General features: G+C 40.3%; 1 protein-coding gene across 3 annotated transcripts in view; it reads left to right on the forward strand.

Moving 5' to 3' along the window:
- Nucleotides 1-26317, forward strand: part of LOC117472180 (myotonin-protein kinase) — a 39414-nt gene extending 13097 nt beyond the window's left edge. Inside the window, exons 2-15 of one of the 3 annotated variants that reach the window (XM_034117337.1) lie at nt 5934-6025; nt 6197-6280; nt 7756-7851; nt 7970-8118; nt 8449-8542; nt 8740-8937; nt 10395-10643; nt 18684-18763; nt 18880-18976; nt 19159-19346; nt 23455-23552; nt 24497-24558; nt 24818-24892; nt 25208-26317. In XM_034117337.1, coding sequence (XP_033973228.1) covers nt 5934-6025; nt 6197-6280; nt 7756-7851; nt 7970-8118; nt 8449-8542; nt 8740-8937; nt 10395-10643; nt 18684-18763; nt 18880-18976; nt 19159-19346; nt 23455-23552; nt 24497-24558; nt 24818-24892; nt 25208-25309 — 1664 coding nt within the window. In that variant the 3' untranslated portion in view covers nt 25310-26317. Of the gene's footprint in view, nt 1-5933; nt 6026-6196; nt 6281-7755; nt 7852-7969; nt 8119-8448; nt 8543-8739; nt 8938-10394; nt 10644-18683; nt 18764-18879; nt 18977-19158; nt 19347-23454; nt 24363-24496; nt 24559-24817; nt 24893-25207 lie in introns of those variants that run through there. The other 2 variants (XM_034117338.1, XR_004554885.1) reach the window with 2 other exon arrangements.
- The last annotated feature ends 662 nt before the right edge of the window (nt 26318-26979 follow it).

A 26979-nucleotide genomic window follows, 5' to 3' on the forward strand; every position in this document is an offset into this window, starting at 1 on the left:
GCAGATAGCATGAAGTAGAAAAGATCGCCGATGCTAACGTTAGCGTTAGCATTTCTCCCCCGGAATTAAATGGTGTATTATAGAATGATCACACCGGTGACAGTACTATTCAAAGGGTTCACGAAATATGACTACTACTCTTACTGTTTAACATTTTGGGTTACTTAATGTTACTTCATGTTAAGGCTAATAAAAATGACAAGGCTGTAATGCTAACTAACGTGCTAGCTACTAGCTAGGTAGCTAACTTGATCAAGCCACTCCTGGTCGTTTCATCAGACGGGAAGCAAAAGAACGAGCAAGACCCATTGCTGGTATAATAACAACCTGGTACTAAGCACACAGGCATCTTGTTAAAGTTATCTTATCTTAGCCAGCGCCATATAGATAGATTATATCTATATTGCGCTGATTTTAGGTATCTGAATGGTGGAGGTAAACAATTGTGACATCACTTACGCGACTCTGGGATTTGTAGTCTTTCTAGTTACGTATTTTTCATAGTCTTATATTTCAACAGTTTTACGACAAACTGTGACTTTTTTGACATGGAAATGATTTTTTAAGATTGACAAACATCATATGTGTAATTCATGGCACAATTCAAACTCTATAGAGTGGCGAAGTCCCTCCCACTTACTTCCGGGGTATGGGACCTTATTCCGGAAAAGTTATGCATTGAAGTCAATGGGGAGAGAAAACTTATCTTTCGATCCCGTTTGAATTGTGCCATGAATTACACATATGATGTTTGTCAATCTTAAAAAATCATTTCCATGTCAAAAAAGTCACAGTTTGTCGTAAAACTGTTGAAATATAAGACTATGAAAAATACGTAACTAGAAAGACTACAAATCCCAGAGTCGCGTAAGTGATGTCACAATTGTTTACCTCCACCATTCAGATACCTAAGATCAGCGCAATATAGATATAATCTATCTATATGGCGCTGGCTAAGATAAGATAACTTTAACAAGATGCCTGTGTGCTTAGTACCAGGTTGTTATTATACCAGCAATGGGTCTTGCTCGTTCTTTTGCTTCCCGTCTGATGAAACGACCAGGAGTGGCTTGATCAAGTTAGCTACCTAGCTAGTAGCTAGCACGTTAGTTAGCATTACAGCCTTGTCATTTTTATTAGCCTTAACATGAAGTAACATTAAGTAACCCAAAATGTTAAACAGTAAGAGTAGTAGTCATATTTCGTGAACCCTTTGAATAGTACTGTCACTAGGGTGACCAGGTCCCAACAAACCAAATGTGGGACAAGGAGTATGTTTGTGTGGGACAATGTGGGACATCTGGTCACCCTAACTGTCACCGGTGTGATCATTCTATAATACACCATTTAATTCCGGGGGAGAAATGCTAACGCTAACGTTAGCATCGGCGATCTTTTCTACTTCATGCTATCTGCACAAATGGTTGACATTAAACATTAAAACGACCAGGCAGTTCAGAGAGAATCAAAGGAAGGCAGGCTTTGCATGACATTCTTCAGGACGTGTTTCATTGTGGTGATAGTCAATCGTTTGTTGACAAGACAGTAGTGACGGCCATCTTGGTGACGTGTGTGGTTGACCAGAGATGTAGTTCATTGAGCCTTTCACACAAACAAATGTGTTACTTCACAGTTTTACGACACATTTTAATTTTTTTGACTTGCAAAATTATCTTTTAAATTGACAAACATCATATGTGTAATTCGTGGCACAATTCAAACGGGATCGAAAGATAATCTTTCTCTCTCCATTGACTTCAATGCATAACTTTTCCGAAATAAGGTCCCATGGGGCTCAACCGGAAGGGGAGGGACTTCGCCACTCTATTATCCCAGTGGTGGCCGCCGGAGTCCACGCCGGCCGAAGCTAACGGAGCCGCAGGGGGCTAGCTCGCTAGCGCGTCCCGGCGGCTCCGTTAGCTTCGGCCGGCGGCGGAGTCCGGCATTATAACTGGAGATCAAGGAATGCAGCGAAACGCAGACTTGGTTCGCCTGCAGCCCGCTGTAGTATTAGCTAAATAAATTATGTTGAACAAGGCTTATTAAGCTGAACATCGCCACAATTGTTCTATGTATCGGTACTTATTTTATTTTATTAACGTGTGAATGACAAGCATTAAACATAACAACAAATAGCTCATTATCTTGCAGATTGTCTCGTTTGATTATGAATGTAACGTTTATATAGTGGAACTACACTGTTTTATCAAAACCAAAGTGCCACGCAGTAACTTGGTATGCATGTATTTCAGCAGGAAATGTGCAACCTAGATGACATTTACCAACACAGACTATATAGAAATATTTGTAAAAGTTGTTCATGTGTTATTAAGTGAATATGGCATTAACCCTCCTGTTGTCTTCGGGTCAAATCTGACCGATTGACTACTTTCATCAATCATAACTTTTTTGTTTTACATTCGATTGCATTCAGGATTTATGATATCCTTCACAGTAGACATTTGAGCATATAAAATTGCTGATTGACCTTGTCGTGGTGAGTGGGCTTTAAACTAAGACGGGTCATACTGAATAGTCTGTGCACACATTTTTAACATGTGATCTTTCTTTCATGTAGGACGCTTGAGGGAAGTTGCAACGCCTCGGCCAATGTGATGTCTTCCCCACGTGAAAGAGATTGAAGGCATAATTTATAACTTGAGACAATTTTCCAAAAGTTATGACTTTTATTGGCTTAGGTAGTAATGGATTACATCCAACACGAATCAAGATCGTATAGAAAAAAAGGAAAGTGTAATCCTTAGTTACATAGGAAAAGATGTAATCGGATTAGTTTGACTTTTTTTAATAATAGGGAAACTCAGGATTACAATCTTATTCAAAACCTGAAAAGAGCATATAGTGTTTGTTGTAAAATGATCAGATGTTCTCTCTTCTCTGGAAGCGGTACTGTTCTGTAGGCTAATACTTTAATTGTGAATCTATACACCTACTGCCTGAGTCAGCTTTATGTATATTATACATTTAAGTAAAAAAATCATATTAATATTTCTTCTCTCCTGTGTTTATTTGCATTGCATTTGATATTGAGGTAATCCAAAAGAAAAATAAAGTTATCAGGTTACAGTACATTACTTTTATATCTTGATACTCACATTAAGTTACTGGTTGCGTTTTTGGCAAGTAGCCCTCCCAACCCTGTACATAAGTTATATCATTTTAATTACTGATACAGTTGTTGCACATCTTTAGTTTATTTTCTAGTGTACTTAAGTCGTACATTTTCAATGTGAAATAGATCGGATTAAATAAAGAGTAAAAGCACAATCTTAAATGTTGACATTTATCATTTTCCTATGCTTATTGTTAATGTAGTGGTGTTAAACAAAATGTTGTCGTAAAGGAAATTAAGATGTTTTTTATTTGTTGACAAAAGATTTAAAGTTGATGCTCACAACATGTGGGAACATTTATTGAGAAAAATGTTTCTATTGTAAAACAAATAATTATCTGCATACTGAACAATTTAGAAACTCTCTAAAAGGTATTATTTTCTGTGATGTTACGACCCTGTAGGGATTGTGGGTATTGCATTTCATAATTACATTCTATGGTATGCTTATGACATATTTGATGCCAAAATACATGGGATTAGGGGAGACCTTCTTGGTGTTTGCATTGTCACTGATAAATGACAAGGTAGTATTCATTGTCAAGATTTTGTGTTTTTAAACTTGGGACTCTTTTCAGACTGCTACGGCTTGGGAAAAGATTTGAGCCTTAATGTGTAATGTTTTCTGTATTGTATGGTTAGCTTATCCTTTCATTTGATAGTCAGATTTGGATGTGATAGCTAACATTTTCAGTAAGCAGTAGACAAAAGAAGTGAAAATATGAATGTGATTTATTTTAAATATTTACAGAATTATTTTAACAAATAAAATAACAAAAAACATAATAACAAATTTAAAAAAAAAGTTTGACAGACAGCCATGCCCAGCATGGGCCTGGAGAGCTACAGAGTCCATTGGGGGGAAGAGGGGGGGTGGGATGTGGGGAAGAGGAAGAGCAGCCATGTTAACAGTGTTATGGCTACAGATGTAATATCTAACTCAACATTAGCCATGACAGTCTGGGCTTAGCAAGGGCCTTAGAAAACATACTCTAAAGGCCAAATCCAAAAACAGTGATACTGACATTTTAGCAGTTCACAGTCTTTGGAGATGGTCTTTCAGGCAATTGGCTAGTGACTTTAAAAAAATATCATTTCCCCTAGGGGTGAAATGAACTCTATCTCGCAAAAAAAAGCCCAGGACTGTCATGTCTAATGTTGGAGTGGTCAACAATGGCACCATTTAGGCTATGAACAAAAGTAGCGATAACACTGTTAACAAACTTCCGGGCCTTGTCAATTTTGACAGGATTTGCACCAGCCCTCCATCGGCACCTCTGGTTGATCTGGGAGAGCATGATCTTCATGCCAGGGTGCCGATGGTGAAGCTGGTGCAGGTCCTCCTTCATCTGATTCACCAAGTGAACACTGGGCACATCCCCCAAGTCGTTGCCGCCACAGTGGATGAGGAGGACATCCAGGGCTGCTCTTCCTCGCAGGGAGTTGGAAAAGAAGGGGAGGAGACCTCTCCAGCGCAGTCCACCCCAACCGAACCAGCAGGCGCGAAGGTCGAGGCCAAGGTTGCTGCCGATGGTCTCTGTAGCTCTCTGGGCTCCACGCCGGACATAGCTGTCCGATTATCCATACAGTCACTATGGGAGGAAAATAAATGAGAGTAACAAATGCTTCAGATAATGAGGAATATCAAATTAAGTATAAAGGGTTGCTCATTTTGTTCCTTTGACAATAACATACAACATAACATATGAAATCACACCTGACGTGTATATATATATATATATATATATATATGTATATATATATAGTATGTTTGTGTGTAATGTCAACCATCTGAAGTCATGTAAAGTAAGCCAGGACCATCAATTTACAGGTTGTGGAGGAGGTTGCCATCTTTTTTTCTTAATGCTGAAAGAAATAAAAATGGTTTAATCAATATAAAAGCGCCTTTCTTTTTCTACAGTCATATTTAATTTATACTCTCACAGCGCTGTTGAAACAGTAACGTTGGATTAAATGTATATACAATTGATGGTCAAAAAGTATAAATATGCAAATTTTGCATTTGTTAGCCCATGCATATTACACTGTTTATATTTGAATCATGGACAAGCGTTTTTAAACTTGTATAGTGTAATATCAAGAACAGTTAAATCATAGGGAAAAGCTTTGTTTAATTCACAATACGCTAATTCCTTTACATACTGTATAGGCCACAGTTTATGGCTAATTCCATAGGCTAATTCACGCAACACTGGCCATATCTCTGCTAGTTTACAAAGTTGTTACAAATGACATTTATATTTGAAAAACGGTGAAGCACTTAAAAAACAATTGTATAGTGTAGGTTCAAGAACATTTAAATCAAAAGGACAAGTTTTGTAAAGTTACAGGGGATCTTACCTTCAGAACGCCGGGAACGAGGAGCAGTGACCGGAAGCTGGGTTGTTAGCTTAATACTGTGAGCATGTTAGCTTAGCTTCTTAGCCTGAGCTAGGTCTGGAACTTCACGGCCGTTGGCAGAAGATCCCGCCCTGTCCCGCCTCGTCTCCGCCACGGCTCCGCCTCTTTGCCCTTATTTGGATCAGGATGTAGCAGGCGGGAGTTAGACTCAGACGTCACTGTCGAGCCGTTAGTGGCCGACTCCGCCTACTAAGGGCTTCTCGGCAACTCTGCAGAATCCTATGGGTGACGTCACGGACCCTACGTCCATTTATATATACAGTCTATGGTTACCATCTGTCATGTTCCTGGTCGATCAGATCCCTTGTCCTGTCTTATTTGTAAGCTACAATATATCATGAAAATGAAACAATCTCTCCCTTCTCTCGTCCAATCACAGCCGAGCCCCTGGTGAGGCAGGTGAGAAGGACTCGCATCAAAAGGGAAGACTTTCATATCCTGAAGGTGATTGGCCGAGGCACATTCAGTGAGGTGAGCAGGAGTGATACTTTTTAAAGTCTCATATTAACATGATCTGATCAAGCATTTTGAAGTATCTGCTTTTACACTCTATTTACCCAAATGTCTTCCTATTTCATGAGCAGTGACAAGGTCTGTTATTAATTTGAAACTTCACGTTCTTCTTAATCGTCACCGCTGCAGGTTGCTGTGGCAAGGATGAGAAGCACACAGCAAGTGTATGCTCTGAAGATCATGAATAAGTGGGACATGCTGAGGCGAGGAGAGGTACACACACACACACACACACACACACACACACACACACACACACACACACACACACACACACACACACACACACACACACACACACACACACACACACACACACACACACACACACACACACACACACACACACACACACACACACACACCTGAGGCCTGTACTACGAAGCCGGATTTTTGCTTAGCGAGCTACCTTCAGGGAAAACTCTGGGTTTCCGGTCCTACAACGCTGGTTCTCTTCTTAGCGGGCTAGATCCCCATGGTAACTTATGCTGAACGGCAAACCTGCTCCGGAGCAGGTTAGGTTCCACGATAAGAGATCAACTCAGTGAAAGCACCGCCTGCTGACCAATCAGAGCTCCGTGTGCGGAGTTTAAAGCTATCAAATCATATTACAGGATAGAGGAAATACAGTTTAGACTGCTGTTGCAGTAGAAAGACGGCCGGCAAAAATCAACTGACTGTGTGAATGTGAACATTAATAGAATATCACCTCCCATCTTCAGAGCAATCTGACTATTATAACATTAGCGTTAAGAAAGCTTACTTAAATATCTGCCACAAGTTAACATAAGTAACCGGATCAAAGTAACATTACGTAGCCTACAGTCCGCGGCACTGTGAGTGCAGACGTCGATGTGTGTCCCATTATCATTCATATCACATCATATCACATCATAATGTAGCCTAGGCCTATCATATATTTCCTTATCTGAGTCAGCTTCTTGAGCCGTATCTGGCCGTGCAACACTCACAGTGTCACATACTGTATGCAGAAGTATTATTTTAAGCAACACATTAAGTTGACGAAACACTCGAGTCAAATGTCCTAATTAAAGTCAGATCCACTCGTGTCTTAGACGGGGCAGTGATATCATAAACCTGTTAATGTACGCATTCAAACACTTTTTCTTTTACCAGCTGTATTCACTTTGCAGGTGCAGCTATGTGGCTTTTATCCTGGATAAAGTGTTTAAGTCATGGATGTTTAAAGTTTAACGTCTTCATATTTGTCTAATATTATAGTTCACTTTTCATTCAGGAAGTATGACGCTGCGCTGTCAGTGCGCTTCTCCATGTTTGTGATTGGTCAAATGTTGCTAACCCCGCCTCTTTTATGTGAACGCGCACATAGGGCAAAACTGGCTTGAGTTAACGAGTTGATAACCAGCGTCGTAGGACCGCTTAGCGAGAGCGCGTTTGTTTTGGATTAGGTAAACCGGGTAACTCAAACATATCCAGGTTATGTTGAACCGGCTTCGTCGTACAAGCCTCTGCTCTCACATTCACAAGACAAAGAATATGTGCTGTTTTCTCACTGCAAAGGCTGGGCTTAGATGAATTACTTACGAAGGGAAAGTAAAAGTAAAGCACATGGTGAAACTGTCCATGATTTGTTTTGTGTCTCAGTGGGACAATTATTTGGATATCTGTCTTTCTACTTGAAGCCTTTGTGTTTGTGTTTTACATAGACAGCGTGTTACCAGGAGGAGAGGGAGGTGTTACTCAGGGGCGACCGATGCTGGATCACAGAGCTGCACTATGCCTTTCAGGATGACAACTACCTGGTGCGTATGAACATACATGATGTCAAGTATATATGTTGTACTTGTACTGCTAGCATATTCTGCTTTTAACAAAACTTCTGCTGCTATTTTCCAACACATCCACCCTGTCCTCCCTCAGTACCTGGTGATGGATTACTATGTAGGGGGGGACCTGCTGACTCTGCTCAGTAAGTTTGGAGACCGGATCCACGAAGACATGGCTCAGTTCTACTTGGCTGAGATGATCATGGCAATTGACTCCATCCACAGACTGGGATATGTACACAGGTACACTATTCTTCTCCTTAAACTAGGGACTATTTGTCGATGGGATCACACCAGCAGCTATGCCAAATTGGGCCACAGGGGCATCAAGTTGTTCCACACTTTTTCGCCCTTTCTGAGACCACACCCATTTCTAGACTTGGTCCTAATCTTGATCTTAACTGCAAAACGGTTAATTTCTGTGATGCCAAATCAGGCCTGGGACTTTAAGACTACACACTAACATGAATGCACTCTATCCTGGGACTGTGACATGGAGGTAAATAATGTGATATCAATTAAATCTGACATTTAGAGATAACAATGGCCCGTTCTTCCCAATTCCTTACACAGAGACATCAAACCTGACAACATCCTGCTGACAGCGGATGGACACATACGACTAGGGGACTTTGGTTCCTGTCTGAGGCTCCTCGAGGATGGGATGGTGAGGGTTGACACTTTCTTAGAAGTTTCACAAAAGATACCCTAAAGAGGGTAAAAGAATGACAAAAATCCAGCATATCATGTTAAAACATTTGTTCTTGTAAGTGAATTTTTAAAACAACAAAACAAATTGGAAATTCTGGCCATGACCTTATACATTTGTATTTAAAATCAATTGGCCTGCTTGTTTCATTTCAGGTTCACTCGTCACTAGCAGTAGGGACCCCTGACTATTTGTCTCCAGAGATTTTAAGGGCCGTAGAGGGGGCTGGAGGTTATGGTCCTGAATGTGACTGGTGGGCTCTGGGTATCTGTGCCTATGAGATGATGCTGGGGACCACACCCTTCTTTGCAGAGTCCATCTCGGAAACATACGCAAAGATCATCAACTTCCAGGTACATTGACACGCTGACAAAATTATTTCAGATTTCATTATTTATAAATATTTATATTTACCTGATCTATATATTGATTTTATGGCTTTGATGAAAACTTGATTATGATAGTCAAATAATGCATTCTATGAGTATTTCTCTAGCAGACCGCTGGAGAACATTGCCTAGTTGCAGTTGTCTGAAAATAGCGTGAAAAATATGTTTTAGCCAAAGCAATAAAATAATTTCTAATTATATAAAATCATTTTCAAATCAGCCTTTGGTTTTGATTCTTTAGTAAGTAGCCTGGTGATAAGAGGGGGACATTTATGGCTGCATTTCCACCACACGGTCGGCCTCGGCCTCGCTCGGTACTGCTAGGCCGCGTTGGGCCTTGTTAGGGCCGGCTCACTTCATGCTGCGCTTCCATTACAGTTTAGGAACTGGAGTAGTTACTATAGTAACGCAGTGTAGGCGGAGCCGTGACGTCATCTTCAATGAGAACCCCAGAAAAACAACACAGCCGTTAGCTTTTAGCACTCAAGCTCACAGCTCCTCATATCTGTTCAGAAACTAGACAAAAGTTAAACAAGTACAAACCACAGACTGTCTGTGTCATGGCGAATACAGTCGCTGGTTTATTTATGTCTGTATAGGCCGTTGTTGTGAGTGTGGACGGTCGGAGCATATATTGCGTTAGCTTAGCCAATCTCCATCTAGAAAACACGCATTTTTAAGTCTGCAGACTTGTCAAAGCATTAATTCATGGTTTTTACTAACCGGTATTAGTATGTTGTTACTTCGGCATCATTTTGAAACGTGTATTACAATTAAATCACGGTCAAATATGTTCATCTTGTTGTAGTTGTAGCCCCCTTGCCAGCGATTCTCTCTCTAGTTTAGCAAACTCAGCCCTGTTTGTTGGCCCCGATAGAACCACGATTTTGTCGGGCCAGAAAAGAGGTGAAAAAGTACCCCCGGGCCGGAACTAGGCCTAGTGGAAGCGCAACCAAAAACGGGCCCGGCACGACACGGCACGCTTAAACTGCGCTCCGCGCCATGGTGGAAATGCCCCATTACAGAAACTGGGTAATTTGGAAATGTACCTTTTCAGGATGATTCAAAACTGTATTTTGAAAACAGTGAAAGCATTTTTAAGATTGTGTAGTACAAGCTCAATAACAGAAATCATTATTTCAAACTTACCTTAAGAAATGTCAGATGGGACAGCATACTGCCTGTGAGCAACAGACCACGAGCTAACCGGCTAGCAACGCAGAGAAGCATTTCCTACCATGTAAGACTAAGCTAGCTAGTAGCTTTGAGCTATAGGTGGCCATGGATTTGGAAAGAGCAGGCAAGAGTAAGACTTCCTTAAAACCCTTTTGTTTAGCAGTAGTTATACTACTAGTGGTATCAGAAGAAGTGATGTAATCAAAAGACATTTTGAAATGTGTCTTCCTCATCTTCTTCCCCAGGAGTATTTCGAATTCCCTTCTTCTGGCCCTGAGATTTCAGACAAGGCTCGTTCCTTCATCACTGGGCTCATCTGTGAAAGGGAAGTCCGTCTGGGAAGGAAAGGCTTCAGTGACTTCAGGAGCAATCCCTTCTTCTGTGGACTGGACTGGGCTTCCCTGCATAAACTCCCAGCCCCCTTCCTGCCTGAAGTGTCTAATCCAACGGACACCTCCAACTTCGACATCCTGGATGACTGTCTCAGTGAAATGGTATTGTCTTTAGAGAATGTTTCCATACACTTATGAAGAGACCTAGGTTGTGTCGGAAAGAAAGTGTAAGACATGTTATCACGCTGAGAAACCTGGTAAATGGTCCACCCTTAATAATCAACCCAGTCTCACGGCATTTTGTGTTATAGTCACGACATTTAATCTATTGATTCGTGTTCACCAACACGATTTTCCCCTTTTTTTCGTGTCACACAGAACGATTTTCAAAGCAATGTATTTCTATTGGTAGTATGTTTCGTGCCTGCACCACGTCTTTTTGTCCGGTTGGGTCTTGGAAGACCGGAAGCTGTGTGGTTCATAAAAACATTTTCTTACTCAATATCAAGCCACGATTATTGTTTTTATTTTAAATCGTATAATGTCGGACTTTTTTTGCCATCCGTGAGGAAAATAAATGGGGCTCAGAGCCTCAGAATACGGAAATCAGTATTTTTTCAATCTTTTTTTCCTTCTAATTTGTTATTCTTTTCTAAATAACACACTGTTATTTACTCAACAATAACACACAATTCTCCTTGTTTTCATTTATTTGTTTAATTCTATAATATCGGGCTTTTTTGCCGTCCGTCAGGAACTGATTTTCAAAATAAAGTCACCGGAAACAGACGTAGGCGATACACACCCACTGAACTGATTACCCAAGATCCTCAGCTATGGTGGAAGCTCGGTGATTGGACGTTTTTGTACATACAAAATAGGGGGAAAGTAGAAGGTCAATGATAGAAATATAGAATATAAAATATCAAGAAGATACTGTAAGTGATCTCTACAATAAAACAGTTTAGTGCCGGATGTACAAAGATATTAATATGAGGATGTGCAAAACAGAAAAACGAATTAACCTTTATTTAAACATTAAAGAATACTTTAGGTTAAGGTCTTCTTTTAAATAAGAAAAAAGCTTTGGGGGTATCTACAGATAAATATTAAGCCAGACAAAGTACTTAACGTCTAATATATTGCTTTCCTGCAATGTTAACTATGTTGAAGCACTTATTTTAACTGATATTATACATCAATCAATTATTTATATAGCCCAATATCACAAATGTTACATTTGTCTCAGTGGACTTCACAGTTTGTACAGAATATCAGTATGACAATACGACACCCTCTGTCCTTAGACCCTCACATCGTACAAGGAAAAACTTCCGGAGAAAACCCACAGTTTAAAGGGGAACATGGGAGAAACCTCAGGGAGAGCAACAGAGGAGGGATCCCTCTCCCAGGACGGACAGAAGTGCAATAGATGCCGTGTGTACATTGAAAAGATAATACATTTGCAACATAGGTAGTCCAAATGTTTGGAAATGCATGTGTCTATAATAAGAAGATGAATCCACGAGGATATCCATCCAGGACTTATGATCCAGGACCACAGCAGCAGGCACAGCCACGACTCAAGATCCAGGGCTCGCGATCCAGGACTCAGGACCACAGCAACAGGATCAGCCATGACTCCGGATCCCGGCGTATATAGACACCAAAAATAAATTTGGGGAAGCTGGGTTATTCGGAACATGAGAGTACACAGGTACAGACAGAGAGAAGGAAGAAGTAAGGTGTCCCCCGACAAACTAAGCCTATAGCAGCAAAACTAGGGGCTGAATCTAATCAGCCCTAACTATAAGCTTTATCAAAAAGGAAGGTCTTAAGCGCACTCTTAAAAACGGATAGGGTGTCTGCCGCCCGAACACAAACTGGAAGCTGATTCCACAAATGTGGATCTTGATAAGAAAAGGCTCTGGCTCCCATTGTACTTTTAGAGACTCTAGGAACAACCAACAACCCTGCATTCTTGGAACGCAATGCCCTAGTAGGACAGTAGGGTATAATGAGTTCTTTAAAGTGGACCTATCATGCTATATTTGAATAATATAGTGTAGGACCATACCTATATAAGGCATATTTATACTTTTTTTTTCTTCAAAATACCAAACAAATCATGCATTTTAGCCATGCCTCATTTCGCTCAATTTGACATTTTTTAGCTCTGTTTTTGCAAGGGCTGATTCTGTGAGAACAGCACCACCTACAGGCCTGGCATATGTACTACAGCGTCTCCAGTGCTTTCGAACGGCAATGGCCGTGGCTCTCTCCTCCTGATTGGTGGAGTTGGCCCAATAGCCGTAGCGCCACTGTCCTGACGTCAGGACAGTGTTCAAATCTGGATCAGTTTTTATCAGATCCGTTGCAGCCCCTTTTTTAGAGATTTGGGTATGGAGGAAAATAGAGAGGGTTGTGTTTTCTGACACTTGGTGAGTTCCCTGGAACACCGGGGACACATATTCATGTATAAAAGACGTACAAAAGTGCATTTTGCATGATAGGTCCCCTTTAAGGTAAGATGGCGTCTGCCCATTAAGGGCTTTGTAGGGGAGAAGAAGAATTTAAATTATATCCTGTGTTCTATAGGGAGCCAGTGTAAGGCAGCCAGAACAGGAGTAATGTGGTCCCTTTTCCTAACTCTGGTTAGTACACGTGCTGCAGCATTTTGAATCAGCTGAAGCAATTTAACTGACTTCTTGGTACACCCTGATAATAAAGAGTTACAATAATCCAGCCTTGAAGTAACAAATGCATGGACTAGTTTCTCTGCATCGTTTTGAGGCAAGATATGCCTGATTTTTGCAATGTTATTGTAGATGGAAGTAGGCGGTCCTTGAAATTGATTTTATGTGGGCGTTAAAGGATAAATCCTGATCAAATATAACACCAAGATTCCTTACAGTCTCACTGGAGGCCAAATTAATGCCATCCATAGTTAGTATATCTTTAGATAATTTGTTTCGTAGATTCTTTGGGCCGAGTATAATAACTTCAGTTTTGGCCGTGTTTAACAAATCAAAAAGTTTAAGGTCATCCACGTTTTTAAGTCCTTGAGGCATATTACATATTAATTATACTCTTATAAGATGTATGTAGATAGAATAAGAAATGTGCAGAATATGACAGTCTAATGGTGGAGGTAAACACATATTGATAGATGTCTTGTAATGCACTGTTGAGGAACCTGCGACCCAAGTTTTTCATTCATTGCATAACTACACCGTAGTTGTGTATATGATATGTCAATAAACCTTAGAAAATCTTGAAATCTTGAAAGGGATGTGCAAAATAGCCATTATATACAGTCTTTAATTAACTAATAGTAGAGAATAACGAGTAATGAATATGCTTTATAGGGATCTGCAGATAAATGTTTAGTCTTCTCAAGCACCAACTATCAAATATCTCGCCTGATTGTTGGCACTTGACAATCACCTTCCCTGAATTTTACTCAGGTGTAACTAAAGTCTGATTTAAGGGTTGTTTATATTTCACATCATTAATCAGAATCTGCAAAGTAACTCAAATAAATGTAGTGGAGTAAAAATACCAGGTTAACCTCTGAATTGTAGTGGAGTAGAATAACAACGAGCTGTCATGTGGGTATATATTAATGCTGCCCATTATGGACACAAGCCATTTTCACCCATTTATTAATTATATGTTTTAAATGTGATAACACCACTGTGTTTCTTATCCCCTAAACCTCCAGGGGTGTACACAGTTTAATACTGGCAACTTCTAATTGTGGGAAAAACGAAAACGTCTTTTAAAACTACAATTCCCAGTAGAGACGTGCCATAGAACATGTTGCGAAACACAATAGCCAGCATGTGTAGTTCTGGGGGGGGGGGCTGGACCTGTTCGAGTCCAGTTTTGGATAGTCTGCCGTGGTTTCATTCCATTTCATAGAGCTGTTTGACGCTCGGCGTAACCTTGGCACACTGCCACTCCAACATCCAATCACAGAGCTTGAAGATTAATCACAGGGTTTGTCCAGCAAAGGGACTGTAGCATGGATGTATAATAAGAACTGGATACAGCGTGGGAGGCGGGGCCTCATTCATTCCTATGAGAGTTGCTCATTCGCGCATGATGATAAAATGGCCCAACTTTTGAGAGAGCGAAACGTCACAGATTACCCGGCATGCCTGAGAAGTACCCGTATGTGCGCTCATAGCGCATGCGCAACTTTAACCATGCCCCCCAAAATGCTCGTTCACATCAAGCACGTCAATTTGCGTACACGTAACAGCACCGCACGTTCATGACAGCATGGTAATAGGTTGTTATTATGATAGATTTGATATTAACGAGGCGGCAGTTAGCAGCTAGCGGTTAGCTAGTAATTATGCTAATTTACACATCAATCGTTATGTACTTTTATATTACGCTGTAACAGGATCTAGTGATATCCAAGCAACAGAGCTTCATTTAGCATGAAAGAATTATTGCACTGTATATATATATATATATATATATATATATATATGTATATGTATGTATATATATATATATATATACAGTGCAATAAGCTTCTTAGTGCAATAAGAAGCTACTGTACAGGGACGTTAATCTACGTCGGTAATATTAACTTTATTTAATACAACATTTACGGTACAAGATTTAATCATACAGCCCATGTAGTATAATATTTTACAAATGATGAATTACAGCAAACATGTGCAATATATCCATTATTACAGCTCCGTGGGCTGGCAGTAAGGCGATATGGGTCCGTTCTTATTGTGCATCCATGGGTAAAGATAAACGCATGTAGTGCTGAACCTTTATATATACAGTCTATGTGCTGAACACGTAACATGAACGTGCCGGGCGACGCGGTCCCGTGGGTTAGATGCGCGTTCATAATGCAGAGGGAAATAACTCACAGAATAACGTTATTAGCACATTTTTACAACTTGAGGAACCAATGTTTTTAATAAGGGCTATACAAGTGTTCATACTGGGTAGTTTATTTAGTTTAAAAAAAATTATCCAACGATTTACAGACCACTCTTTCCCCATGTAAGTCAGTAAGTGTTTCCGGGCCTGGCAACCAAAAGGAAGTGTAGTACCGCCGTTTGGCCAGCACGAATATTTTCATCTGAGTCCGGCGCACTTCCTGGGGGCTTGGACTGTAGTCCCAAACGATAGCTGAGGATTATGGGTAGTGTAGTGTCTTCGGCCATCCTAAACAGCGAAAAAACTATTTGTTTCTCCGAATCGAAGGGGGAAAACACAAAAGCATTGTACATAATTTAAACCAATCAATGTTGTGTAATTAACAAGGATAAACTGATGTTTTTAGTTGATGAGTACTGCAGATTACTATGCAAACTTCGAGACCGGAAATACTGTTTTCACCCCAAGCAATTAGGCTTGTTTGAGACGAGCTGCGGCTCGCCTCGAAAGTAGACGAGAATAGCCGATCGCAGCCGGGGGAGGTCTCAAAAAGCTCGCCTGAAGTCGGACAGCTCGGAGTCGGCTTCTTCCTCTTCTTCTTCTTCTCTCGGTTTTTTGGCGGATTGCAAACAACTTTAAGGTGCATACCGCCACCTCCGGAGTCGGCTTGACTCGGTTTGCATTTATAAAGAATGCACAAATGTGTTTAATCGTTAATGTCAGATATGTACTAAGTAAATACATTTGTTCCTGCTCAAGATTAGATTCAACTTTATTGTTATTGCACAGATTACAGGTACTGAGACAACGAAATGCAGTTTAGCTTCTAACCAGGAGTGCAAAAAGCAGTAAAGTGAAAAGTAATGTACACAATCTACAGAATAAAATATAGAATGAATTGAATGATGAAAAAACAGTGAGGGGTATGAATACACTAGATATACACAGCAGCCTGTGAGCAGTATGAACAGTGTGTATGAATACACTAGATATACACAGTAGCCTAGCCTAGTATGAACAGTTTGTTGTATGAATATGCTAAGATATATAAAGTATGACAACGGTAAGCAGTGCAAGTATAGTATAAAATATATAGATATTAATTTAATGATGATAAACATTCTGGAACAATGATGAAAAATGTGAATGGAAGTGGCGACGTAAAACTGACACAAAACAACAACAAACTTTTGCCGAGCCAATGGAGAGCTTCATCCCCAGCACGGGGTAAAAACCACCAATGAGCGCTCAGCTCGAGATACCAGCAAGTCGTTTCCCATCAAGCATTTCGCTTCCGCAGCCCGTGGAGAGAAACTGCGCCGCCTCGCCGCGCCTCGCTCTCAAGTCTGCGGGCGTCTTTGTCCCGCGAGATTTCAACGTCTCATGTAGGCGAGCCTCCAGAGCAAGTCGGACAAAATGACTAACCATCATGCAACGCACTAGCAAGACGTTGATCGCAATTGCGCAGGTCTGCGCAGGTCTCGCTTGTCTCAAACAAGCCTAATCTGTTGATAGTTATTTCATATCGCATTAACACCATATCCCAACGTGCATTGCGGCTAAAACATCCAATCACCGAGCTTCAACCATAGCTGAGGATCTTGGGTAATCAGTTCAGTGGGTGTGTATCGCCTACGTCTGTTTCCGGTGACTTTATTTTGAAATTCAGTTCCTGACGGACGGCAAAAAAGCCCGATATTATAGAATTAACACTAGAACTGCCAACCGGGTCAATTTGACCCAGAGCTGTTTTCTTTTGTGTGTAACTTTTTTCAATAAAATATTAAAGTCTTCCAGTCCGTGACTTTTCCTGAAAGTGTGTTATGTAGCACCCTATGTTGTTAAAAATGGTCAATATGAAGTCAGATTGAAGAAATCGCCCCAAAAATTGCCATTTATACCTATTTCCGCCAAGCGGGTCATATTGACCCCACCCCTTTTCATATAAACATGACGTGTTGCTATAGCAACGCCTTTTGTCTACTGCGGTTCCTTATAGATTGAGAGATAGATTGAGAGAGAGAGAGAGATAGATGGATAGATATATTGATAGATAGTTATAGATAGAGAGAGAGAGAGAGAGAGAGATAGAGACAGTCTGTAGTGAAGGAGTGCGCTCCCGCTCACGGGAGACTGCTCGCGCTGCGCTCCGCAGCAAACAGCTGTGGGGCGAGTTGAAAGTATGTTATGCTGGCCGCGGTGTCTAAATAAAGCTTCCGGGCCAGCGGGCCATTTATAATGTCGAGCCCTGAGAGTCCACAGATTATATTGGTATACGTTTCATCCCTGTGCGATCAAAACTCACTGTTCAATAAAATAATATTTTACCTTGAAAATCAATGCATTCTAATAGCGGGTCAATTTGACCCAGGTGGCGGTTTTAGGTATAAAAAATCTCTGGCGGTTCTAGTGTTAAACAAATAAATAAAAACAAGCATAATTGTGTGTTATTGTTGAGCAAATAACAGTGTGTTATTTAGAAAAGAATAACAAATTACAAGGAAAAAAAGATCTAAAAAATACTGATTTCAGTATTCTGAGGCTCTGAGCCCCATTTATTTTCCTCACGGACGGCAAAAAAAGTCCGACATTATACGATTTAAAATAAAAACAATAATCGTGGCTTGATATTGAGTAAGAAAATGTTTATGAACCACACAGCTTCCGGTCTTCCAAGACCCGACCGGACAAAAAGACGTGTTGCAGGCACGAAACACACTAATAGAAATACATTGCTTTTAAAATTGTTCTGTGTGACATGAAAAAAGGGGAAAATCCTGTTGGTGAACACGAATCAATAGATTCAATGTCGTGACTATAACACGAAATGCCGTGAGACTGGGTTGTAATAATAGTATATAGCTGTAGGTAAGCATGCAGGTTTTACCTCAGGTAAAAAAAGTCTGACCTAAAGCAATCGTCTGGGTGTATGCATGATTTCAAGCAAGCTATTTAGATGTATGGGACATATTTATTAGCAGTATGTTATGTACACTAAGCCAGTGTATTTAGACAATCCCGTTTAAGTTAGACAAAGAATGAGGGACAGGGGATTTACTGGAAATATTTTTTAGTAGTTGTCCGGTCGACCTTACACTTGATGGGTATATAGCTGAGGACCCAGGGAGAATGCCGTGTTAAATGTGAAATTTTAAGGATGAGCGCTTCTCAGGCACGTTGTAAACAAGTGCTTTATTAGCGAACAAATGTTGCCTTAAACACGACTCAGTTCAACTTCTAACAAAACAACACCAGCTGGTTATTTGTATCTGTTGTGTCCTGCAGGAGACGCTGTCTGATGTAATGGACAGAGCTCCAATTGGGGTGCACTTGGCTTTTGTTGGATACTCTTACACCGCAACCTGGTAAACTTATTTCATGGTTGATGCTTTGTGTGCATCCAATGAGTATAACCGGCTTTTTAGAAAGAATCTGATTGCGGAGTTACCTGAATATTCTACAATTGCTCTCTCTTTTATAGTCAGACGGGTGCCATCGACCGCAGTCTAGACATCATGATGCAGATTGACCACTCAAGTCTCAGGGACTGTGAGAGCCGTTACACACCGGAGAAACTGGTGAGACATCATCCCCCTGAAGTCTTTCAGAAGGACCCTTTGTCTGTTGTCAGGTTGCACCAGTTAACTTACAGTGTATGCAGCATTGATATAACTGTACTTTCATATGATCATAAATATTATTCAGTATGTTTTCCTCATTGTGCTGGGCCTTATTTGGTTTACCCATGGTTCGAATGCAGAGTCAGCAGTGGCAGCTCACAGACAATCTGCCAGATGAGCTGTCTGCATTGCTGGAGCTTCCACTCACTTTAGAGCAAGATCCAACTGCATCCACCCACACCACCACTGAGGAAGAGGAGGAGGAGAATGAGGAGGAGGATGTGGAGGAGACCGACCAAATATCCGGACTCCATGAAGACTTGCAGAGGTATCAATTGATACTAATACCCTCATTGCCCAATCCATAGACTAAACTACTTGGAGCAGTTGAGTCCCAATTATTTGTAATCAGTACACTGAAAAAACCGAAACATTGACACTAATTAAATGTATTATCTCAACAATATTACATTACATTAATAATAATACAATATTTGTATTAGGTTAGTTGAAAGCAATAATGTTAAGTTTAAATAAAAAAAGATTAGGTTCATCTTCAAGGTCCCATGTCATGGCCATTTCTACTGATCATAACTCCATTGCTGAGGTACACTAAAATAGATTTATATTGTGCAATTTTCCAAACTCACATTGGTTTCTCATACAGCATCTCTGTAAAGTATGTGTATTCACTCTCCTAAACGGCTTGTTGGAGCTCCTGCTCCTATTATCATTTGAACAATGACAAATACTCTCATGAATATTAAACACAACAACCTCTGAACATTACAAATATTCGCCTCAATTCAACCTGGAACCTCTCTCATACAATAATACAATACAAAGTGTGTGTGTGTGTGTGTGTGTGTGTGTGTGTGTGTGTGTGTGTGTGTGTGTGTGTGTGTGTGTGTGTGTGTGTGTGTGTGTGTGTGTGTGTGTGTGTGTGTGTGTGTGTGTGTGTGTGTGTGTGTGTGTGTGTGTGTAAATATGGAGACACTGTGATGGATCGTTGGAGCTATGTGCAGCTCAAGGCATATATGCTCGAACGGGAGCTGCCTGGACGCTGCAATCATGTTGCGCGCACTATCCGTGCTGAGTGTGCTGACTTTTCGTACAATGTCCCACTGTCTGGCTACCTGCATAAAGTCAAGTGCTCGGCGCAGTTGTCGGCGTAATGTCGCTCCTCTGTTTCCATTGAAACAGCTCCTTATATCCGTTAGCGCAGCTAGCTAGCACCAGATGCTAACAACAACAACACGTAAGGTGTGCCTCGCTCGCGCCACACATACACACACCCTCCCGGTCCTCCAGTCCGGGCCTGCCGGTGAGCGTGGAAGTGTGGTCTGCCACAAGCGGGCGGCAGGAGCGGGGCTGTCAGCATCAGCTTGTAGATGGTATTTTAAACTCGATGTGCTCTGAAACTACGGGGCGGCCGAGGACAAAAAATACACATGCGTTAATCGCGTTAAAATAATTAGTGGCGTTAAAAAAAGATTGCGTTAACACGTTATTAACGCGTTAACTTGACAGCCCTAGTAATAACCAGAAAAGCATGACATGGGACCTTTAATAATATTGCTTTCCATAGTGCGTCCACTGGGTCAGGGAGGGAGGGGGTGATGTCAAGGTGCCTTAGATATATTTAGTGGGCACAGGTTCTCCTCAGCCTGGAAGGTTTTTCAGGTTTAATCAATTTAAGTTAATCATTCATCTGGGAGTAATGTAGACAATACCTCATCGCTGTGTTATTTTCTTCTTTTGTACCATGTGTTGGTGCCCTGGTAGTTAGATTTCTATAACTCTTTGTCATTGTATTGTCTCTTAGCACTGCTATAAGCAACCTGGTCTCACCAGAGTGACTCCACCACGACTCCTTAACACCGCAGTGCGTGGTGGAGTCACGCACTCTGCTACATTTATGTGTCGGCACCACGCAAACAACCCCAATGTAAAGTGAATGAGGCTCCTTTGTCGTGGGTCACACACGCATTTCTACAACGTCCAGCAGTGAGCTTTTATTCTATAAAACGTTTTTAAAATCTACTGTATAGCTTGTAGTAACTCACGGGAGGCTTCTTTTATTTTATTTGTATTCATAATCATTTTTATTTTTCGTCAGAATGTATTATGGTGCATTATTTACCAATTTTTGTTCTCAAAAAACAGTGCATTGTGTGTAATACAACTGTGATTTTTATTAAATTAGTTAGTTTTTAAGGAAGGCCAGAGCTTCAGCTGTGTCAAATAGATTGTTCCCTTTAGTTAACGTTATTTAAAAGATAATTATATTCCTATTTGATCATGTCCCCTTTATTGTATTACGGACGCAGAGAGCAATGTGAGCGTCCATTCCCATTGGATAACGGAGGATTTTACACCCAGAAGTAAGTATTCTCCTTACTGTCGATTGATTTTACAGTGATATCTGCACTACTGATCAACTCAAAAACACCAGATTATCCTTGTTAATTACACAACATTGATTGGTTTAAATTGTGTACAATGCTTTTGTATTTTCCCCTTTCGATTCGGAGAAACAAATATTTTTTCTGAGTTTTTGGATGGCAGAAGACACTACACTACCCAGAATCCTCAGCTATGGAATTACACCATGTGCTTAGAACGTGATATTTGTAACACAAAAGCGATGTAAAAAACCCACAGCAACACAGAAAAGATGGTCTTAACATGACCCAGCGGTCTAGTAGTTAATAAAAAACAATAATATCAAAACAAATTATTACTACTAACTTTATTGTGAAATTAAAACAGAACGGTAAAAGAATAGTTTCCGGTCTATTCTGAGGCCCGATCTCTGTAGATAAATAAAGAACTACGACAGATGTGTAATATTTAATGCAGCCAAACCATTTATTACAATGCATTCATGTGATGACTTTCAAAGAGTAAAGCAAGCACTGCTGAATAAAGTATGATTTTATCTTTTACTAAACGTTTTTTTTCATATGGAATGCAGTTGGAGGTCAACCAATCACAGAGCTTGAGGCAAAGCGGAACAATAGCTGAGGATTCTGGGTAGTGTAGTGTCTTCGGCCATCCTAAACTCTGAACAAATATTTGTTTCTCCGAATCGAAGGGGAAAATTACAAAAGCATTGTACACAATTTAAACCAATCAATGTTGTGTAATTAACAAGGATAATCTGGTGTTTTTGAGTTGATCAGTAGTGCAGATATCACTGTAAAATCAATCGACAGTAAGGAGAATACTTACTTCCAGGTGTAAAATTGTCCGTTATCCAATGGGAATGGACGCTCACATTGCTCTCTGCGTCCGTAATACAATAAAGGAGACATGATCAAATAGGAATATAATTATCTTTTAAATAACGTTAACTAAAGGGAACAATCTATTTGACACAGCTGAAGCTCTGGCCTTCCTTAAAAACTAACTAATTTAATAAAAATCACAGTTGTATTACACACAATGCACTGTTTTTTGAGAACAAAAATTCGTAACTAATGCACCATAATACATTCTGACGAAAAATAAAAATTATTATGAATACAAATAAAATAAAAGAAGCCTCCTGTGAGTTACTACAAGCTATAAAGTAGATTTTAAAAACGTTTTATAGAATAAAAGCTCACTGCTGGACGTTGTAGAAATGCGTGTGTGCACCACGACAAAGGAGCCTCATTCACTTTACATTGGGGTTGTTTGCGTGGTGCCGACACGTAAATGTAGCAGAGTGCGTGACTCCACCACGCACTGCGGTGTTAAGGAGTCGTAGTGGAGTCACGCATTCTGGTGAGACCAGGTTGGCTATAAGCTCTAAATCCCTGGATTTTCTGTGTAGTGTAGGTCCATGCTTTAAATTTAGCACTGACTTCTGCATTAATCCAATGCTTATCATTTGGGAATCTCCGCACAGTATTTCTGGCTACAACGTCACTCCATATTGACAATTCAATGACAAAGAGTGAGTGTCTGATCCAACACACCAGCACTGGATGGTTTCAGAGATCTGTTGGTCATGCTTAACTGTCAAGCAGAGCTTACTGTAGATGTGAGCTCTATTGACACATACACTGTGGACGGTGCCCTTGTGGGGTACTTTGATGTCAGTGGTAGAGAGATGAATAGGTGTAAAGTGTTTGGGCTGCAGGTCTCAGGATCAGGTATCCATCCAGGGAGAAACTCTGGAATCATACAGCTTGAAAAACTATTTTTATGTCATATATATATTTATTATTTTAAGCAATTACTTATTCAACTGCTTGTAAGAAAAAAATACTGTTAGAAACATTCGCAAACTAGAAAAAGTACAGGTATAGGTCAACTATATATATTTTACCCTTCAAATTAAATATCCATTGCAGAGGCATTACATCATCCCAACCCAACTTGAGAAATAAAACAACAACAATAATAACATGTGATGAAACTCACAGTCTTCCTTCTTTATCCACCAGGCGGTTACAGGAGGCAGAGAGGAGATATTGTGAGCTGGAGAAAGAAATGGAGAGGTTGAAGGGGGAGATGCAGGACTGGAGAGCCCCCAAGGAGACAGGCAAGGGATCAACAGCCCTGCTTCCTCTTCACACCATCATCTTCATCATCCTCTGTTCCGCTCTGTTTCACTTTATATTGTATGCAGTCATGCCATGACACCACAGGGACCAATAGATTTGAACACTGCAAAGAACACATTCATGAAATTGCAATCATTATATGACAATGAATCATAGTATTACTGTAAAGCTACACATGGGGATGTTGGAACTGTAAATTACATTAAAAGTCATGGCCATATATAGGTAGACATGTCGTTTTTGTCAAGATCAAATTTAAAAATCTGTTGCTTTCAGAATGCCAGGTATTTCAGTAACATGACCTAATCACACAGACATCAACATGACTCAAGTACTACTTTACAGTCCTGAGTCTCTTAAGAACAACATAAATGTGAGGTGGAGCGAGTTCCAAACAATATGAGCAACTCTGAATAAACAGACGGCTTCACAGTGCTGGCAGCATCTGCTTATATTGGAGCGCTCAGTCAGAACATGGTGATAAATACCCACTCTAAGAATAGCCTTGGTATGCATGAACTTGAAAGCCCCTTTCCATAAGTCAATACGGTGTCATGAGCTTTTTAAAGAGGCAGCGGTGAGGGTCTTCCTGCTGCTGGGCTAATGGATGACAGTGCCATGAAAAATGACCAGAACTCCTGTTGTTGCAAAGCCATGTGGAAAAATATCACATGCCTCGCTCCATGTGTGACGATAAAAAGGCTTTCTTCACTTCAGCTGCTGTTCTCTCCATCACTTCTGTCCCTCCATTAACCTGCACACCGTCGTCCTTTCATCATCACAGAGATGTACTGTTTTCTTGTTTTGTTCTTTGTGTTATTACAAATCTGGCTGGCCAGCAGTGCACCCAAAGGCTGAATGCCTGCAGCAGCGCCGCCGCACATCATGGGCTCTGATGTTCCTCTCTCTCCTCCAATCACAGCACTGAGTCTCTGCCCAGCATCTCTTGCTCTGCCTGCCCACTGTGTGGATGCACCAAGGGATGTAAGCCTAACTATTTTCCTCTTTCATGTTCTCTTTCTCTGCCTGACATGGAAAAACAAAAACTTTTTAAGCAGCATGTAACCGGTTGGATTCTCTGATGAATCTCTGCATCTGTTGCGTAAGTAAGGCTTGCAAACAGAAGGTTGTACTGTATGACATACGACTGACTAAGCACTAAGCACTTATCAATAGCAGAATATTTGTTTATGTTTCTATAAAGCTGCTGTCTGTTCACCAGTCTGACTTGCATGTGTTACAGAGGGAGAGAGCGCCCCCTGCCTGCCGTTACCCGCTGGTGATTCCTCTCCACCGACACCTGCTCCTGTTCCACAGGGTACACAAAACACTCAGACAGCAATCTATCATTGAGTGTGGGAGAGAAACTCCCTCTGGAGGGAACACAGGGATTGTAGCCTTTGCAGACCATTTACATGCACTAAAACCTATAGAACACTACAGGAGAGGGAAAACCCCAAAAGGATCTACTCTACTGTGAATTATTATCATTACTATTATGGTTTCACTTTTGGTGTTGTAAATGCAATACAGTATACATCAGCATAAGACAATATTTTAGGCCAAAATGAATCTTTTATATGAGTTCATTTCAATCAATTTGAAAGAAGTAAGCTGTTCTTTTGTCCTCCAGGTTCGCCTGCCACAGGTGACGAGTGAGTCCTACCTGCTGGTGTGTGCCAAAGGGGGGGAGCTCCAAGCATGGCAGAGAACCTGTTACACTGAGCTCTCCTGAATGCATTTTCAAGGTGGCATATAATGACTTCTCCTAATATAACAAGACAAAGGACTGAGGCCATGCTTTGCCGGAAACAGGAAAAGCAGGACTGCAAGGGGAGCTGCGGAGGGTGTCGGTACTGTACACAACTTTTAAAATTAAGTGTTCCAACTGATATGAGGAGGAAGGGGGCTCAGACTGCTGGGAGCTAATGAGGAAGAAATGATGATGACATCTTCTGACCTACCTTGCCTGCTTACCAGATGGACAGTCATGATAGAGATGCACTGAGTTTTGAGCACAGTGAGAAAAACACTCACTTTAATGTGTGACAATGACAATCAGGTTTCAGTGACACACAGAGGGTTAGAATCTCTTTTGTATCATGTATCTGCACCTTTGGGTGTTTTGGTCTTGTGTTGCACTCCTATAGGCATGTTTTTGCTGTGCCTGTATTTATATTCAAGGGTTACTAATAATGACCCAGATATATTTGTATATTAACTTGGGCCATACCATCATAGGCTCTGAACGTGTAAAGGGTGTGCTGCATAGATACAGGCAAACATTATGGAGGATTGAGATTAATCATTTCACTATTACAATTTATCTCTCTATACAATTGTCTAAGTGGCTATTTCAAAGCCCTCCACACATTGCCAGAATTATAATTATGATTATAGTTGAACGTGTTTGAATTTGTTTGGTGTCAATTTGTAAAATTTGAGAAATAACCAGAATCAGGCTTAAAAGCCTATGATGTATAATTTGTGTTTTATTGAAGAATGTGAGCTTGTCCTCAGGTGGATGTGAACCCCTACATTTCCCTTGTTCTCTCTACATCCCCAACCTTTACAGTGACAGTGACCTTCAATTCTGCCATTAAAACATTTAAAAGTTGTATTGAAAACAAAACATGAACTCAAATTTGAAACATTGATGTTCTTACACTTGCATTCAAAAAGGTTGTATTTACACTGAAAAATGAATGGCACTGAAACAATTAAATACTGTCTTTAAACATTATTGTATGTTTTATAATTAATTATTTAAGCATTCTGATACGTTTTTTCAATTCCAATATTTTTGTATAAGCCCTGGGAGAGGATGTTAGGATAGGATCACAATTTTTGTGGTAAAAGTAAAGGAAAAAGGATGGGATACAGATATTGCCCCCATGATATTAATTCAATTGCTGGTGTTTATTTCTTACAGACATAGAAACCTCCTTAAGTTTATTATTGAGCAAAAATGTGTTAACGTTTCACCAAATATGTTTCCATGAAGTGAATTAACAACAGGAAGTTTAACCGGTTACACATGTCACATGACTTCTTCTTCTGTAGTTTTACCTATAGACTGTAGTTATTGGGTAAAGCAGTGATGGAAGAAGTACTCAGATGTTTTACTTGAGTAAAAATAGCAATACTATAACAAATATTCTGTTACAAGTAAAAGTACTGATTTCAAAATCGTACTCAGGAAGAACTACAAAAGTATTGGCATCAAAATATAATTCAGGTACCAAAAGTAAATGTTATGCGTAATGGCCCATTTCAGAATTGTATATTTTATATTACTGGGTTGTGATTATTGATGTGCTAGTGTGTTTGTCAGCTAATGTTAAGTGCTTTATTTAAAGCTGCTGGATATTTTTGCCTCTTTTAACCTCTATGTTGACACAGGGA

This window comes from Trematomus bernacchii, unplaced genomic scaffold, assembly GCF_902827165.1.
Source record: "Trematomus bernacchii unplaced genomic scaffold, fTreBer1.1, whole genome shotgun sequence".
Taxonomy (NCBI): domain Eukaryota; kingdom Metazoa; phylum Chordata; class Actinopteri; order Perciformes; family Nototheniidae; genus Trematomus; species Trematomus bernacchii.